The sequence below is a fragment of the Puccinia triticina genome, chromosome 4A (assembly GCF_026914185.1).
Source record: "Puccinia triticina chromosome 4A, complete sequence".
Taxonomy (NCBI): Eukaryota; Fungi; Basidiomycota; class Pucciniomycetes; order Pucciniales; family Pucciniaceae; genus Puccinia; species Puccinia triticina.
In genome coordinates this window covers 4801431-4821163 of record NC_070561.1, presented here as the reverse complement: position 1 = coordinate 4821163, position 19733 = coordinate 4801431, and the positions used below count along the sequence as shown (strand labels likewise).

General features: G+C 45.8%; 1 protein-coding gene across 1 annotated transcript; it reads left to right on the top strand.

The window, feature by feature from the left end:
* Positions 1-12356: 12356 nt before the first annotated feature.
* Positions 12357-19421, top strand: PtA15_4A552 (uncharacterized protein; the record flags this gene model as incomplete). Its single annotated transcript, XM_053168448.1, has 5 exons — positions 12357-12779; positions 13023-13387; positions 13455-13662; positions 18989-19291; positions 19389-19421. 5 exons carry the CDS (start codon positions 12357-12359, stop codon positions 19419-19421), a joined length of 1332 nt encoding a protein of 443 aa, XP_053019656.1.
* Positions 19422-19733: the final 312 nt, after the last annotated feature.

Below are 19733 nucleotides of genomic sequence, written 5' to 3'. Positions count from 1 at the left end.
GAGACTTGTTCGGAAGTGGTTGGTGGAGGGGCTGGGACAGGGGATGGGTCTACTGCAATGAGGCTTGACAGGGGGGATGGTCGGGTGGATGTGCCGTTGATGATAGCTGATTGGGTTGTGATCTTGCTATTGTTAACAATAGACGCGTACATATTGTAGAAGAAATTGGCTCGTTCTACGTCGCCGTCATTATCCGCTTCATTAGCCTTGAGCCATATCGCATCTCTGTTGTCATTCGAGGTGACCGTCTTCTCAACTGGAGGGGTTTCTGCAACTGGGGAAGGAAAAGTGACGATCTGAAAATCCTTATCACCGAGCAACTCCAAGATCTCTTGCTCCGGATCGTCAACTAGGTCGTCGGCAGGGAGCCTGGGGGCCTTCGGGGCAGCTTGCTTCTCAGACTGATCTAGCTGCTTCTTTGCCGACTTCTTCTGCTTCGCCGCCGGATTTGCTTTAGCCCAGGTGTTCTTAGCAGGACCGGTTACGGGTTCAACTGCTGGAATATCTGATATGCAGTCTTATGTCAATGACTATCCGACCGGTAAGGGAGCGGATTCTAGTCTTAAGAAGTTAGCTTACCTTGGGGTACAAGAGATTCTTCGATACTCTGTGCTTCTACCTGCGAAGCCTCCCCAGCAGACGTGAGAGGTAAATTATCACCGGTAGGTAGGGGTTGAGTCATGGCCGTAGCCGTTGAATTCGCCGTCCCTCCGGCAAGGGTAGGGAGGTCTGACAGCTTGTCTGCTGGAGCCTTAGGAACTGAATTCTTGGAAATGGATTCGGACATAGCTTGGTACGTGATTGAAGTCGGTGGAAAGAGGGGGTTTGAGAGAATCGGGTAGTGTTTCTGATGAAGTTTTAAAGGGAAAAGTGATGGAGTCGAGTTTCTGAAGTGGAAATGAGTGGGATAGCAAAGTTTTGATTTCAAAGGATAGCAGTTGACTTTCTGATGGAGAATGATAAAACGAAAGAAAGGGGAACGGCAATGAGCGATACGCGCTCTGAGACGGGAACGAAGGACTGAGAGGGACTGGTGGGTTGGACGCCGCTGGACATACCAGTGGCTTAAATACTCACCCGTCTACCTGTGAGCGCCCTTGGGCGTCTCTGCGGTCGGTCCTCTAGTCCGTGTGTGGGTTTGTCTGCGGTCCTCGGTCCAGGGCCCATATCGCGTAACTCCGCCTGGTTGTATGTGCGCGTATTGTAGTTTGTAGTTCGGCTAGGTGTCCGGTCTCGAGTTTTTGTATGAGAGTCCACCTAGCTGCTTTGGGGCGCCTAGCATGGACCTTAGCCCCTTCTGCTGCGCGCCAGTAACTCCCAATAAAAACAAGAAACAAACAAATAAAAAGACAAAACAATAAGAAAAAATAAGAAAATACAATAAAATAATTAAAATAAAATACATTCGCAAGTTAAAAACACATAAATAATCCACAACTTTTTTCTCTTCTTTCTTTTCCCTTTCTCTCTTCCATCAAACCTCAATACTAGAATTAAAAACTCATACACGGACAACAAACAATATCAAGACAACTTCAAGACATCAAGACACAACTCTACAATTTGGATAACAACAACAATCAAAACAGAATTGTCTGGGGACAGACAATAAGTTGGGGGAGGATGTGGTATGCTTTATGGTTACTCATCTAGCCCATTTCAAAATTTCCTTTTTTTCTCATATGTACATTCTCAAATCAACCAATACGGCGACACCACTGGATTCTACGGCCAAAGCTACACAGGACACCATGGACAACACACCTTACACCCCTCTGGATCAGAAGATACAACCCCTTCAAGACACCATCAGCCAGTTTCACACACACAAACACCATACTCAGGTCATGTAATCCGTTACATGAACCACACTTACCCAGGACATGTAATCCGTTACATGGACCACCCTGACAGTTTGTCTACCCTTCACATATCCTTTACCTCCTCAGCTGCAGTCATTTCCTACCCTTCACATAACCTTTACCTCATCAGCTGAAGTCATTTCATTGTTCTATGCACATGTCATGCAGTGTCATGCAGTGTTATGCACACTTGATGCAGGCTTATGCAGTCCTAAGCAGGTGCATGCAGACTAGTGTTATAGGGGCTGCAGTCTGACAGTTGACAGATGACATCATGCAGGTGTCAAGATAGCAAAAACCCCTCATGCAGCTTGCGGATGACATCATTTGACAGGCCAGGCCAGCTAAAACATCTCACCTCCTATTTCTCACTAGCTAAATTCCCTCATATGACATCATGACCTCATGTGACCTGTCAACCACCAGCCAAAATAACTCATTGTAGTCTTCAGGGCAGCTAAAACCCCTCATTCTCTTGTTCCCCTGGAGCTAAAATGTCTCACTCTTTTCTATTTAAGGAGGCTCTCCTCCCCCCAGTTGTAATTTCTCTCAGCAAACTACTTGCACTCAGCTTACCACATAACAGTACAATACTTGCTCACTCTACAGTATTAGCCCCACTCTATATTGTGGTTTTACACCCTTACATATAAATTAAAACCTCATTACAACACTTACACATCAGCTACATCACCATAACCCTTAAGCCACCTGCTCAAAGTAGGCGATCTTTTGATACACCTCCACTATCACTACATAAACCTTCCAATCATAGATTGGGGGGCTTGTTTTAGTGTCTAGTGACCCAGGAAAGGCAGAGGTAACCTCATTCATCCCTTTCCGCACTCAGCAAAAGGTTCTCAGGAACACTTTTGAGCTTTACACCGTTTGGTTTGGCAAACACTCCAGCAACATTTCAGTGTTTTATTCAACACGTGTTGCGGGAATACTTGGACGTATGTTGTTTTGTTTAAATTGACAATATACTGATTTTTTCTCAAACAGAACAGCAACATTTTGAAGATTTGAGGAAGATTTTGTCCAAATTAAGAGAATATTCATTAAAGGCTTTGTTATCAAAGTGTGAGTTTTTCTGCTCACAAGTAACATTTTTAGGTTTTGACATTACAGCAGAAGGATTGAAGATGAACAGAAAGAAATTGGACACTATTAAAGACTGGCTGTGTCCAACTAATTTGAAGGGATTACGCAAGTTTTTAGGTTTTACAAATTTCTACAGGAAGTTTATTCCAAACTTTTCCTGAGTTGCAGGACCTCTTACAACATTGACACAAGTGAAGGTGAGGGAAAGTGTAGGTTTTAAAACTATTGATTCAGTAAAAGCTTTTGAAAATGTAAAAGCCTTGTTTATGGATGAGCCATTGCTTTGACATTTTAATTTTGATAAGTTGCGTATAGAACATTGTGATGCCTCAGGTTTCGCCATTGCTGCGGTTTTGAGTCAACAGGATTCAAATGGAAATGTATTTCCAGTCAGTTATTTTTCTAGAAAGCTAACTGACAGGGAGAGATCTTGGCCAATTTTTGATATAGAGTTGCTGGCAATTGTGGCGGCGTTTGAGGACTGGAGGGCTTGGTTGATGGGTACGGTGGAACCAGTGCAAGTATTTTCAGATCATTCAAATCTTCTACATTTCAAAACCGCTAAATATCTTTTGCCAAAGCAAGCGCGTTGGGCGGGTTTTTTAGATGGGTTCAATATGTTGATTTATCATATTGCAGGCTCAAAGAATCCGGCTGATGGGCCCAGTAGACGTGAAGATTTTGTAGGATCGCGGTCACTTATTCTGGAGTCTGATACAATTTCAAAGAAGTTATTATTGTGCCAAGAGATGGATTTGGATGATGAAGGGTCAAGGGTAGGGTTTCATGGTATTCATGATATGGGTTTTCAACACCCGAATCAACAATTGTTGGACTATTTTGAGAAACATTATACTGATGAAGATTTAATTTTAAAGGTAGTTTTGGTTGTAGACGGAATAGTTTGGTATTACGATCAAATCTTGGTTCCATTGCCTTTATGTGTCAGAATATTAGGTATGTATCACAACGCACCAACTGTGGGCCATCCGGGAATAGCGCGGACGCTGTCCATTCTTACGCAAACTTTTGCTTGGCCACGGGTTAAGGCGTCAGTTATTGACTACGTTAAATCTTGCAATTCTTGTCAGAGGGTGAAGGCTCGGGGGCAACCGGGAGACAGAAATCTTTTGTCATTGGTGGCGGACGCAATGGACATGATTACTAAATTGCCTCTTTCAGGAGGTTTTGATTCTATATTAGTGGTAATTGATTTGTTAAGTAAATTGACACATTTTATTCCATGCAAGGAGGCTTCCTCTTTGGCGGTGTTAGCAGCTTTGTTTTGGAAGAATATTTTCAAGTTACATGGTTTACCAGAACGCATTGTGTCGGACAGAGGTGCTACATTTGTGAGTGAATTTTGGAAATCTTTGATGACTTCGTTGAATATTAGGAGTGCGTTGTCCACGGCTTATCATCTGCAAACGGACAATCAAACTTAAAGAATGAATCAAGTGTTGGAAGACTACTTGCGTCACTACTGTTCCTATTATCAGGATAATTGGGATAAAGCGTTAGATATGCTTGAATTTGCTATAAATAATTTGGATTTGGCAAGTTTGAAAGTTTCTCCATTCTTTTTCACTTATGGTCATCATCCCAAGTTTAATATCTTGACTGAGTCTCGAGGCTGCAAGGATTTAGATAATTTTATTACGGATTTACAAGAAACGCAGGAGAAGGCAATGGAATGTTTGGATCTGGCGAGGAAAAAACAGGCAAGTATTACAATCTAAAGCAGAAGCCGGCGCCGGTATACAAGAAGGGTGAATGGGTATTGTTGTTAAGGAAGTTCATAAAGACTTGACAATTGAATTCCAAATTGGATTACCGCTATATCGGACCTTTTCAAGTAGAGAAAATGGTCGGAACTAATGCGGTTCAGTTGGATATACAGAAGGAGTATCCAAAGTTGCATCTGGTATTTAATGTTTCATTGATAGTTAAATATTTTGGTCCAAATAGTTTATTGAATAGAGGTTTGAATGAAGGCATTAAGGATAAATATTATACTGATGATCAAGTTGTAGATTGGAGTGCTATGAAGACAATTTTGGATGCACGGGAATTTAGGAAAGGTAAGTATGAGTACTTGGTTTCTTGGAAGAACACAACGCCAGGAGAGGATACTTGGATTACTGAATCTCATATTCCAGAGCGGCTGAGACCTTTAATTGAAAGGTTTTGTGAATCTCATGGCAAATTATTTGGTTTATGTCAGCGGTGGGTCACTGAAGCAGGAGATTCCAGGTTCGAGTCCTGGGGTGGGTTACTTGGGAGAAGATGTGAATCCACTCAATGGAAGTTTACTGGGATTGACCAGTGGCTCCGAGTCGTAGAGGAGGTTGTATCCGATCCAAAAAGTTTACACCCAGCCGTTGATGATTTGAGAAATTCAGGCTCAGGAATCCAGACAGTGATCTGTTGATTTGAGAGGGTTGAGCAAACTTGAAGTAGTGATTGGTTGATGTATCTTCAAGCTCAAGAGGAACGAGTAAATAAAATGAAGTTTTATTATTGTCTCTTCTGAAAGTCTAGGGAACAATAGAGTTCGAGGAGTACAAGTTATGTATCAGGCTTCTTGAGTTTTACTAGATACAAGCATACATAAGCTATGTCAATAATAAAATCAAATAGTGTGAAATATGAAGAAACAAGTGAAATGAGTGTGAAACTAGTAATAATTGCAGACAGTATAGCAAAACAGAAAGTTGGCAAGTTGAGGGTAACTTGGTTTTGCTTGCCGGCTGACAGTTTAGGTAAAAGAAAGAAGGGTAAAGTTGCTGACAAGGGTTTGCAAGAGTTACAAGTATAAGGTCAGTCTAATTTGTAACAACTGACTTATTTTTTGCTGTTATTAGGACTATGTTAATAGAAGTTTAGGTAAGTGATAAGAAGGATGTCATTTTGATTGTTGAGTCATGCGCTTTTGTTTCTGGTAAAGCGTCATTAATGATTATAAGTCTTTTATATCGAACTAGACTTTTAGGGCGGCTTCGCCGCTGCTTGTCTCAGACTGTGCATTAAGATCAGGTTTAATTCAGACAACATTGCAAAGTCTCCCTCACAGCCCCTGAAGAAATATAATTTAATAAGTGAAACCATTTCATTTGGGGACATCAGATGATTTTGAAATAAACAATGAATCAGTGTTGAGGAAAAGTATACATAACATTGTTTCACAGCCCCATGTGGCTGCTAATGCAGTGCTTGATTTTTTGGACCAAAAGAATAGACCGACCTGATGAGCACACCTTTGCTGCGCCATAGAATGTTTGTTTGACCAAAGCAGAGCTCGCAGGACAAGCAAGACAGTCGCAAGTAATTGGGGTGCGCATACGGGAAGATTCTCTGCGGTTTGATTGATGTTGATCACTGGCGAGGTCGGGATTTTTTGGAGGGGTTGATTGTCTGGGGTGTTTGTCTTTGGCAGCCATAACTAAACAAATTGGGAAGCAAAAACTCTGAAAGAACAGATGATGGGGGCGACAGACTGAGGAAGGGGAGGGAAGTAGAGCTTGAGGTACCAAACCACAGCGGGATGTATGAATTGGAGGAGCCAAGGGGTATTTGCAAAGCCAGCGGCCACCCTCTCCGGAGTCTCTTGCAGCGCACAGCAGAGGTCTTGGGATCCATCATATCCAAGACCTCAACTGTGGGCTATGCTGCCGCCTCGAAACAAATCAGAGCTGCTGTGCTATTGCGCTTTCACAGCAGAAAAGCGCATGCAGCGCAACTTTAGCGCCAAAAAGCTTTTTTCAGCTGCGCTGCACTATATTAGCTCAAAAGCGCAGCTTTTCCCGCTGCGCTTGCGCTTGTTCACCTGGGGAATAGCGCAAGTGAGCTAAATTTAGCCGTAGCGCAGCGGTTTATGGCTGCGCTACAGCTTTTTGGGGCGGGCACGTAGCGGGCGCCCGCTGCGCTGCGCTAAAACGGGCGCTTTTTGTAGCGCAGCGCAGCCTTTCACCATTGCTGCAGCCTTCGACTGGAAGGATTGCCTTCCAGTCGAAGGGGCTCTGCAGCCTCTTCGACTGGAAGGATTCCCTTCCGGTTGAAGGGGCTCTGCAGCCTCTTCGACTGGAAGGATTCCCTTCCGGTTAAAGGGGCTCTGCAGCCTCTTCGACTGGAAGGATTCCCTTCCGGTCGAAGGGGCTCTGCAGCCTCTTCGACTGGAAGGATTCCCTTCCGGTCGAAGGGGCTCTGCAGCCTCTTCGACAGGAAGGATTCCCTACCAGTCGAAGGGGCTCTACAGCCTCTTCGACTGGAAGAATTCCCTACCAGTCGAAGGGGCTCTGCAGCCTCTTTGACTGGAATGATTCCTTTCCGGTCGAGGGGGCTCTACAGCCTCTTCAACTGGAAGGATTCCCTTCCGGTCGAAGGGGCTTTGCAGCCTCTTCTACTGGAAGGATTCCCTTCCGGTCGAAGGGGCTCTACAGCCTCTTCTACTGGAAGGATTCCCTTCCAGTCGAAGGGGCTCTACAGCCTCTGCGACTTGAAGGATTCCCTTCCGGTCGAAGGGGCTCTACAGCCTCTTCGACTGGAAGGATTCCCTTCCGGTCGAAGGGGCTTTGCAGCCTCTTCTACTGGAAGGATTCCCTTCCGGCCGAAGGGGCTCTACAGCCTCTTCGACTGGAAGGATTCCCTTCCGGTCGAAGGGGCTCTACAGCCTCTTCGACTGGAAGGATTTGTCAAGACTCGGGCCAAGGCCCAGAGCAAGTTCAAGACTCGGGCCCAGGCCCTGAGCAAAGGAAGCGCAAGGAACTGAAACCTAACCCCGCAAGGGGGATTGGTGAGAGCATCCACCACCGTCTCTGTAAACCCGCTTGGTAAGGCATATTTACCGAGTATGTAAGCAATTTTCTACCCCCGTGCCCTCTTTAGGGCTCTTTAGCTAAATAGTTGTTTGGTCAATCTTTAAGGCTCGCTAGATTTACCAACGGCTACAGAGCCTCTGTAAGACCATTCTAGCAAGCCTGCCAACTGCCCTCGCCACAAGACCCAGCACATGTACATACACAGCAGATAAATACATACATGCCAGTAGCTCTCCACCCCTCAACCGGTCATCGATCAACTGGTCATCAATGGGATGACCGGTCATCAATCAACCGGTCATGATAGGATGACCAGTCCTCATAACGGCCAGTCATGACCGGTCATTCAATAGGTTGACCGGTCAAATATTAAGACCACCACACTGCACTTGAAAGACTGCCGTTTGAACGGCCATTGATAGTATGACCGGTCATTTGACTGGATGACCGGTCATTCATCTCATTCATCAATTGGATACTGGACGACCGGTCATTCGACTAGATAACCGTTGATCCAATTGGATGACCGGTCAGTCGACTGGATGACCGGTCAGTCAACTGGATGACCGGTCACGGTCATACGATTTGATAGCTGGTCATCCGATTAGATGGCCGGTCATTTGATTGGATGACCAGTCAATCAATTGGATGACCGCTCAGTTGACTGGATGACCGGTCATTCAATTGGATGACCGGTCAGTCGACTGGATGACAGGTCATTCAATTGGATGACCGGTCATTCAATTGGATGACCGGTCATTCAATTGGATGACCGGTCAGACGATTTGATGGCCGGTCATTGATGGTACAATGACCGGTCACCAATAGTATGACCAGTCGATAAGTCGACCGGCCACCAATTGTATGACTGGAGGGTGTCATCAGCGGTGTTGTGTTCCTTACCGAGGGGTGTATGTATGTACATACATAAACACAAGGGTGGAGTTGCTGCTAGTTGGTGTCGTTATCTAAATCAACGTTGCCTACCGAGCCAATACCGGCTGGCGAGGGTGGATTATTTCTTTAGCTAAGCAACCAAGCCTCGCGGGACTTGCTGGCTACCTAAAGATTTACCTAGACGGTGGTGGATGCTCTGAGTCTGCGCGACCCTCAGGCGCATGCATATGCATGATGCTCCTCTCAGGCAGTAGGATCAAGCTAACACTGAATCCTCTGCTCCCCTCTAGCCACGTCATCAACAGACGAAGCGCCCAAGCGACCCAAGCAAACCCAAACCTTCTCAAGGTGAGTAGGTAAGCTGGGATCGTCAAAGCTAGGACAGCAATGCTGACAAGAGTCCTCTCTATGATACAGCACGCCAGCTTCCGACGCCAACCCAGACCGTTCCGGTTCAAGCCTCAGCAACAGGATCACCAGCCCCTCAAGAGGAGGTAATTCCTGCGCTGCAGTGCCAAGTCAGGATTGCCAGAAGCTGACCGCTGTCACTTGGACATAGAAATTGGCAGCTCCTGCAATCTCTCAGCTTGGATTGGCTAGTGTTGAGCGCAACGCCTACCGAGTCCCTGTAAGAGAAAAATCTCCTAAGCTTACCCTCAGGAAGCCCAGTCACTGACGACTCTCGCAGTGACCAATCCACCCTACGGACACATCTGTCTTCAGCCGCCTACGCGTGGTCCAAGCTGCTTTGGAGCCCTTTGCATTTCAACTTTCCTCATATCTCATTACCAGAGTCGGCCTCCAATCTGCTCTTAGGTAATAGTTGTTTCCTTTTCTTACCTAAGTCTCTGTGCCTGACAGATAGACCTCTTTCTCACAATGAAATTAAATCTCTTAGTTCTGTGAAATCTCACAGGATTCCCTTCCGGTCAAAGGGGCTCTACAGCCTCTTTGACTGGAAGGATTCCCTTCCGGTCGAAGGGGCTATACAGCCTCTTCGACTGGAAGGATTCCCTTCCGGTCAAAGGGGCTATACAGCCTCTTCGACTGGAAGGATTCCCTTCCGGTCAAAGGGGCTATACAGCCTCTTCGACTGGAAGGATTCCCTTCCGGTCAAAGGGGCTATACAGCCTCTTCGACTGGAAGGATTCCCTTCCGGTCAAAGGGGCTCTACAGCCTCTTTGACTGGAAGGATTCCCTTCCGGTCAAAGGGGCTATACAGCCTCTTCGACTGGAAGGATTCCCTTCCGGTCAAAGGGGCTCTACAGCCTCTTTGACTGGAAGGATTCCCTTCCGGTCAAAGGGGCTATACAGCCTCTTCGACTGGAAGGATTCCCTTCCGGTCAAAGGAGCTCTACAGCCTCTTTGACTGGAAGGATTCCCTTCCGGTTGAAGGGGCTCTACAGCTTCTTTGACCGGAATTAAATAATTTCAGGCGAAGAGGCTCTACAGCCTATCTGACTGGAGGGAATCCCTTCCGGTCAAAAGGGCTGTAAACCCTACCAACTGGAAGGAAGACCCTCCAGTAGAAAAGAATATAAATAGGGCCTCCATTTTCACCAACGGTTTTCCCCCACGCTCCCCCACCTAGGCACTTTAAAGCCACAGGGGAGTGTCAAAGGCAATGGGGGCTTAGGGTACTGGTTAGCGGGATTTGCGCCAGCCCTACTGAGTTAAAACTCATGGTTTTTTTGGTTTTGATGAGGGGAAACCCTGGAACCAAAGTTCAATGAGTTACAGGTTTTAGTGAACTTAGATTAATACTCAGTTGGTTTGTAAACATGATCTTGGATTTGTTGTTATATTCTGGTTGCTTTCTTTCTTTTGTTCCTCTTTCCTCTTTTCATCATCTCAATATTCTTGTCCTTTACATCCAATTATATTAAAGCCTCAGGTTTGTAGAAAAAAAATTCAAGGGTTTCCTGTCAGCCTTAGAGTCATCACAGCTGACCTAAAAGCTGCCTGTTCTACCTTTGTTACATATAAATTACTTTATATCTTTTTCATCTTAAGAGATAACCTTGTTATGACTTCATATTCTGTTTCCTCACATAATTTTAACCCTAGTTACAACTTACCAACTCTTTGTAACTATACTCCTTCCCTGAGTTATTGAGTTGTGGCGCGCATGCGCAGTTGTGACGTGTCAGCGCTACCAGGCGCGCCAAACCACATGTACATATGTAGATTACATAAGCAAACTGTGAAAATTTTCGTAGTCAGGATCCCCCTTTCCTGAGGCGGATCTACAGACTTCAGCACACCAGAACCACCACCCAGATAACCCCAGGATCACCACCAAAGAGCTTACAACACTCCCAGTATACCTACCGTCACAGGCGCCTAGGATATTGACAGTAAGTAACCTCTTTCACTGAACCTTGTTTATCTCAGAGGTACAACTCTGTGTCTTGCTTGATCTGCTCTTTCTGCTGGTTTTGTCTCCTTCTTGATCATAGGGCTGTCCCTCCAAATCTACTGGCCTTTGCCTCAATCTTGATCACAGGGCTGTCCCTCATTATCAGTTGGCCTTTGCCTCAAATCTAGGTTACAGGGCTGTCCCTCAGGTTTCCCTTTAAGAACCTTGACTATCCAGAAGGAAGCTAAAAAATTGTGGCTGGATTAAACTTATCTAATCCAGATACCCTCCTGAGAGGAAGCTGTAGCTCTTTCTAGCACAGATTAGCAGCACTCTTCTGAAGAGTAGCATTGCCAGTGGACGTGCATTCCCACTAGAATAACCTAGTACTTCTCTTCATCTTGATCCTGCTAAGTTTCTCTCTCTCTCTTTCTCTCTTTCTCTCATAGTTGTATTTTCTTTATCCCAAGAAATCCAACTATTGCCCCCCCATTTCTTGTGTCCTGCTGTCACTATAGAGACTCAGGCTCACATTTCCCCTTACAAAAGGCCAAAATTACGAAAAAAAGAAAGGTTTTCCCTTTTTTTAATACAACAAGCCAAAAAACCGCGGTTTTGCCTACAAAAAACATGCACACACCAAAAAAACAGTCTACAGCACCAGGAAAAAAGAATGATCACTTGCCAACAAGTGACATAGCAAAGTACAAAGGGGCCTTTGTACTTTTTGATGTCACTTGCAGACAAGTTATCATTGTTTTTTCCTGGTGCAGGCAAAAAAATATCTGCAACCCACAACCAGCCACCCAGCGCAGCAAGCTGACGCACCGTGGCCCAACGCCCATCCCTGTCTAGCAGGGTCAAAAAGCGTTGGGAAGAAGACCCCCAGCCCGGAAGCACAGGGGGTCCACGAATATCCCCCGCCGGACTGCGCAAATGCAACAGCAGACGGGGGTGAGACAACCCTCAAGCTGGAAGTACAGCCCAAGAGTCGCCTGAGGAAACATTTTGGCCTCCGACTCTCTTCCTTTTATAATTGTCTGCACCCCGCCCCCTAACAAATTCAGACCACGCCCATCTGCCAACATCCTCGCTACAGGCAACAGACTCTACCTGACCCACACCATCAACGCCACCTTCATGTATGTACATACATACCGCAAACCAACGCCACGCAAAGCAAACTCAATGTAAATACCGTCCAGATTTGCTTGTCCATCGATACAACCAGCTCAGGCGGCTTGCAACGGTCGTGGAATAAGCTCTTCCGCATTGGCTCGAGATCCACCAACAACAACAACCGCAGCAACAACAGGGATGACGACCACTCCATCGCCGCCAACCAAGCACCACAACCATAGCCCACTCCCCTCGCCCTCCTCCAAGTACAACCCCAACCTGCCAGCAATCAACAATGATCCGCATCCCAACGCGCTGCGTGGCGCCCAGGGAAGAGGCCCAAACCTGCGCCACCGTCTGTTGATCTATGTACTCGCTCCCGTCATGCGACGACACAACAATGGAGGACCTGAAGCAGAAGGAGCGCTATGCCTCTTGCTCCCTGCTTCTCTTCAACACCCCAAGCTTGTCCCAGCTGCCTTCGCCGGTGGCCAAGCATCGATTGAGAGCTCCAGCGAGCCCTGCAAACTAACCTTTGACTCCGCCCAACAGCAAGAGCAACAACAAAAAAAACAGACCAAGCTGATCTCATCATTCTGCTTTGACTTGGGCTCCAATTGTGTTGAAGAAAAAGGGAGGAAAAAATTCTCTTGATTCCACTGAATCTTCCAATGAGGAAGAGGAAGCTATCAAGCAAATGACCAGTGAAGACGCTTACTGGTCTCAGTCTTGTAAGTCATTTCGCACATCCCAGGCTATCCACTCCTTCCACCAATCCAACTTATTTCCTGCATATCTATTTACATCTGAAATTTGATGATCAGGGGCTTGGGAGAGTTATTAGGATTGTATCTTGTGTTCAAGTACCTGAACAAAGACCTCATCAATGTCCTGTTTGCCGGATATTTCTTGCTGATGGGCTTGGGAGCGCTAGCAACAATGTTGGTGACAATCACCAAGACAAATCTCGGCCCGATGACCTGGGCGAGACAGACAAAATACAAGTTCAGATTGACCCGGAACACGGCAGATGTCTTGTTCAGTCTCCGGTTCACCAACTGGTACATTGGCTTCATCGCCATCTCTGTCATCCTCTCCGCGGTCAAATGGTACACAAAACAATGGATGCTTTCCAACTTGTTTGCTCTCAGCTTTGCCTTCAATGCTATCACGCTATTGAAGCTTGATAGCTTCAAGACTGGTACCATCTTACTTGCTGGTCTGTTCATGTCAGTCATTTCCCCCTTTTTTTTCCGAGTCAAGCATGCAACTAATTGATGGACCTCGTTCCTCTAGATATGATTTTTGGTGGGTCTTTGGATCATCCCATGATTTTGGTGAAAGCGTCATGGTTAGCGTCGCCAAGAGAAATTCTGCGCTAAGGAATCGCTCCCACACCTTGGGTGCATGGTATTCCCTCAAGCTTGGTGCCGGAAGCGGGCAGTTTTGTGAGTTGCTTAGCTCGCCAATTGATTTGCTGCAATCAGCTGCCGGTTGGATGTATGTATGTATGCTTGCTCCTCAAGTGACTCAACCACCCCGCCTTACATCTCCCCACTCAACTCCGGTGCCCATCCTGTTACCCAGCTCTTTTAATTGTTTTGTCCCTCCCAGACGCTGCTATCCTTAAGCTGCACACCCAGTCATCCCCCTCTTTCTCTGCGAAGCTGCAGGGAGTCCTGTCCACTGGCCATCAAAGATTCACTGAATTCTCTCCCATCCCATCAATCCCCATTGGGGGTGGGTCCCAGTGCATCATATTCGTAATGGATGTTTGGCAGCCTTTTGTCACACACATAATTTATTTAGACTGGAGGCGGCCTTCCAGATTTAGAAACTTGCTGATAAGCTGTCAATGGCATTGCCAAACATGCTTCCCTATATTAAGAAGAACAAGAACAATTCAAATTTTTTGTTGTGCTGTGTTGTTTGAAAATGGACCAGATTTCTTTTTGGCTGATTCTTCTTTGTGATTACCAGCTTTTGAATTGTTCATTATTCAGCACATTCAAAGACTTCCTAGACCGTCTGGTACCCTTGAAGATGTTAAATTAGACCCACATAAATGAAAATGTCAAATTTATAATAACTATCAGCCATAGATGTGATCTGATGGTATTCTGATTTTTTATGAATATATCTACATGGTTTTTACTTATAAAGTTAAATCATGGTCATGGGCACATAATTCCCAAAATCACAAAGTGATCTATCATTCTAATGGATTTCCATATTTTATTTTTGAGGGATCCAAACAAGAAACACTACTGAAACAAGACTACATGCCACAGTTTGACAAAATGGATTCGTATTTCAATACATTAATTTAGGATCTGTGGAACTATAAGCAAAGAGAGTTTTAATATGGCACTACCATGCCAAGGTGAGTGGGCCTGATGAGCACTGCAAAAAATGACAGCAATTGTGATGTATTGGCTTGTATCTTTTTACCTTTCAGCACATTGACCAAAATTATTTTGCAATCAATCATAGTGTGATTCTATTGGTGGCCTCAAAGAAATAAATCTGTTTTTGGCAAAGTATGTTGATACACCTCCTTTTGGTCGGGAGTATCCATTTTATGTTCAGTGGTGGAGCAGCCTTGTGAGTAGATTGAAAGTTTTAAGATGATGACTGGAATAACTTGTGATGATGTGTAGCTTGAAGTGATTCCAATGAGAAATGTTCCAGTTTGTGTCACTCTGGTGTGACTACTAAAAGTAAAGCCAACATTTTCATGATTTTTTGAGGATGCGGTGGTCATTGGGGGCAATTTTGGGCCTTTTTCCCCTGCAGCGGCGCAGCCGCCTTGGCCTCTAGTTATTATCAATAAAAGAAAACATTCTATAAATCCCTTATTTATGGTGTTCAAAGTTGGTTTGCATAATTTTATGCATGCATAAATCATAAAATCATAAAAATATTTTGGTGAGGAATTTTTGTATTACATAATTAGACAGTCATATCCCCTCCAAAAAAGATTTTATGATTTTATGATTTATGCATGCATAAAATTATGCAAACCAACTTTGAACACCATAATTGTATAAAGGCTATTCTCATTAGAGTTTCTACGAGAATAACCTTTCCACTTCTCACTTATGCTAGGCTATCTTGCCGATTGAGATAAGTTGAGTAGGTTGGCCTTCACACCTGACACCATGCTTTCGTTTCCGGCCGGAGACATGTACATGTTTACATACTGTGCATGACATATACATATTTTTGTCAATGGATGCACCAATGAAACGCAGGCCGAGACGAATCCCTGCCGGGAAAATAGAAACGGCGCCCACGGCTTAATTACCCGCCATATTCCAGCGAGGCAGGGACCGCGATAATACGCTCCGCGAGTTGGCACGACCACTCACCGGGCTATTAGCCCACAATTAAGTGACGAGCAGGCACACCCGAAGGGCGCAAGACAATAGACCGGTATGAACACCATATCGGACCCACCAGGGAGGTCTGCAAGCGAATGAAATCGCACAGATTACAGTGCACCACCACTGGAATGCAAGGAATAGTGGTGAATGTCAGAAACGTCTCGGGTTTCGTCAGAGATTCCACCCAATTAGGACCGGCTCTGACCGGCTGCTATGAATGTACATATGTCCCAGGAACGCTCGGGTGCACTCATGAAACCTCTACACGGCCGGACAATCCGTGCAACCGGTACATGTACATACATACACGGCAGCGTGGGCCACGCGATTCATCAATGAAAGATCAAACACGCCGATGGGTCAGGCTTATAAAAGACGACTGTGTCTGCCGCGTGGATGCACCATCCCACCATCCAATCCCCCCAGATATCTCATTGTCTGCACCCACCTTCGTTAATCACCTCTTTAACCAACCTCAACCAACTTCAGATTTACACAATGAAGCTTGCTACTTCCATCAACGTGCTCCTCGTCCTTGTCGTCCAGCTGTCTTGCTTGTACTCCGGTTTTAGTGCTGCACCTGCAGGTTGTTGGGACTTTATCTGCTGCTGCTTCGGAAAAGTCAAAGAGAGTGGCGCAAAACTCAGTGAGGCTGCAAAAATCGGTAAATGAGTTTTTCTTCGTTCACAGTTAAGTGGATCGACTCAATACTCACATCGATTGTTTCTGTTATTCCAATGATTAGACATGGGGAGGATAAGCGGCCCACTCGTTCGTCAATCCTAAATGGTACGAGCTGTTTTACATTATCAGAATTCATGTGTTTTGATCCAATGCTCATTTTCGCAACCTACCACAGACCGGGACGGGTTCAGTGGGTTTTCCCTTCTCCTTCGACTCCCTTTTGTACCCTCATTCCCGAAGACTAGCTCCAAGCTGACAGTTATTAATTCTTCTCCTCTGCGCCAACAGAACCGCTGAGCATAGACGGTCGTCTTTCTTCGCCAAGAACATTCCTCAGCCACAACAAATACCTCAGCACAGCACCTGATTGAAGAAGAGCGCCATATTTTGTGAATTTCTCCGAGATACTCACCCGCCATAAATCATTTGCATCGATTTTCATCTTTGTTCACTGTGAATATTGCTCTCCCTGCATTGTGAATAACTCTCTTCTAGACTTGCATTGTCAATAACTCTCTTCTAGATATTGCTCTTCTTGTGAATATTGCTCTTCTGGCGATGAGTCCTCTCATTGAACACCAGTCACATTCTTTATCCCTCCCTGTCTCTCTCAACCAGTCAAGCAATCCATTGAGCTGTTCATCAACTTGCTGTTGAATCTGAATGAAAGACTTCAGAGAGATTGTTGAGACTAGCACAGTTAGGCTCGCAGCTCGTCGTTACGGGTTGTCATCAGGGCTCCCTCGCATGAGCTACTGGGGTGGAGTGCCGTATTGCATACCCGGGGAGCGGAAAACCGACTCCCAAAAGTTGGGAAAGCAACTCCCATACATCGCCGGGACCGAATTTCGACCGACTCCCGACGTCCACCTAGGCCCTTTTTTGGGGTACGGACTTTTTGGGAGTCGTTCCCTAAAATGGAAAAATTTTGGGAGTTGTTAAGCGTGCTAATTTTTCATATTATTTTTTATTATTTTTAATATGTATAAATTTTTTGTTCCATGTACTAGAGACATAAAAATTTGAGATCACAGAGATTTATGCATAAATTGTACCCCCTGAATTTCCTAGCAATATTGTGTGAGATATAAGGGGTGCGTGTAGGGCTTAGTAGGAAAATGACCGCCAGCCATATAACTTTTTTGTTACACACCCAAACATTCCAAAACTTTCAGGAATGTTTACATGATGCATATATTTTGTGCTATCAAATTATTAGCAATAGTGTTCCATTGTAGAATGACATATAAGGGGTGCGCGTAGGGCTTAGTAGGAAAATGACCGCCAACAATGTAACTTTTTTGTTACACACCCAAATAGCCCAAAATTTCAGGAATCTTTCCATGATGCATATATTTTGTGCTATTAAATTATTAGCAATAGTGTGCCATTGTAGAATGACCTATAAGGGGTGCGCCAAGGGCTTAGTAGGAAAATGACCGCCAACCTTATAGCTTTTTTGTTACAGACCCAAACAGTCCAAGAATTTCAGGAACTCTTTCATGTAGCCTATCATTTGTGATATGATATTCTTAGCAACTTGTTTTGATAAAAATAGGAGATATGGGGTGTGCACGGCGGGCTTTATCCGTGTACACCTTATATCTCCTATTTTGATTACACCCCATGGCTAATAATTTCATAGAAAACTTAATATGCTACATTGAAAGTTTCCTGAAACTTTTAGACTGTTTGGGTCTGTAACAAAAAAGATATAAGGTTGGAGGTCATTTTCCTAGTAAGCCCTACGCGCACCCCTTATATGTCAGCCCTTGGCTAGTCCAGACAGCGCCAAAGCTGACACTGCACGCGCAGCAGAAGAGCTGTGCGCGCATAGTGCCGCTCCAGGCACAGTACGCGCCGAGGACAGCGAGTGCGCGAGCAAGCGCGACTAAGTAGAGCTCCACAACGCTCACGGGTTGTCGAGCTCGAGTGAGCACATTCCACGCGAGTGTTCTACGCGTGGGCATGGTATGTCAAACTCGAGTGAGAACAATCCACGCGAAGTTGTCACGCGTGGGTCTAGTAGAACGTTGTGGAGGCCTGACTCCTAAGTGTGGCCATCACAGTCGAGTATAAAATACCTGGGGCCTCCGCCCCACAAAGGGTTCCTCAGATTATTCTTTAGATTACCAAGCCCGTCATCCTTGTTTGATACAAAACGACCGGGGCTTTCATCTAGTTACATCTCATCCTTTCTTATATCTTCGAATACTCCTTACTCCTCGACTCCGCCTCCGCCTCCGAATCCCTTTCACCGCCTTCACCTTCGCAGTTCACACTTCCTCGTCTTAACGGTTCTTTCCGCTTGCTACCCTACTAGGTAAGCTTGAGCTTGTGAACCTTCTTAGGTTCCGGTACAACTTAGCTCTACCAGCCCCTCCAACGGAGGCGCGGCTTTCTCCTCCCGTATCCCGGTTGAGTCAAGCGTGTTTTCCTAAAAGGAACTCACAACCTGTTCATTTCCATTCAGGGCGTCGCCACTTTAGAGACGCACCCTGACATTTGGGGGCCTCATCGGGAAATTTTTCCCAGACCCTACGAGTATTCAAATACTGATACTCGTCCTTTTACATTGTTAGTTTCTTTGACAGAAACCCAGTTCGAAACAACTTTTTTTGCAAACGTCAACGGTTAACTACCGCTCAGTATCATTAGTAAGCAGTCTACCTCGCTGGGAGACTCATTTAGTCGAAGCAGCAACTGATACGTATACTTGTAGTGTCGACTCGTCAGACGTCTCTTCTTAATTTCTTTCAGGCCGAGCGTAGCGGCAATCCAACGGTTTCTAACCGCTCAAACAGAACCTTGGCTCCTCCCGGAGTTGCTAACAACCCAGACCCAGAAGTTCCCGCCGGGAGCCAAGTTAACAACGGTGTTGGAGACCTCTTTGATCGGCTCTTTCATCCCACAGGTGCCACTGCTTGCAACAGTACTCGCGCAGCTACTGCTCCGGCTCTAGGAGCTCCGATCCAGTTGCGCAACTCGGCGTCTTCGTCTACCGGTTCTAACGGGAACTCGGTTCTCCGGGCTAGCTCCGTCGTCCAGCGTCTCATAGACGACGTCCGTTCCAGGCCATCTCCGGGAGCCTCATCCGCAGCTATAGAACGACAGCTGGTTGGCAATAATCCTCGCGTTGGGTCCGACAATCTGAATCAAGAACGGCCGCGATCTGAGTCCATTGCTAGCATAGATATCATCACCATTGGTGAAGGTTTGTCCAGTCCCATCCATCATGACTCCTCCCAAGAAAACGATTAGTAAACCCATTTCTCGTGCATCCTCCACTAGGTCCTCCCAACCAGCCCTCGTTCCCCCGGGCGAATTTAAACGCGGCGGAAGTACGCCAAAACTGGAGCCCAACGACCGAGCTGGTGTTTCAGACCCATCTCCGATACAAGCAAGCGTATCTGGAAGCCCTCGCCGGGACGAACCAAGAGGCGATGAGGATCCTAGGGGATCAGGCGACCGCAACTCACCAAAAGTTGGAGTAGTTGATCGGACG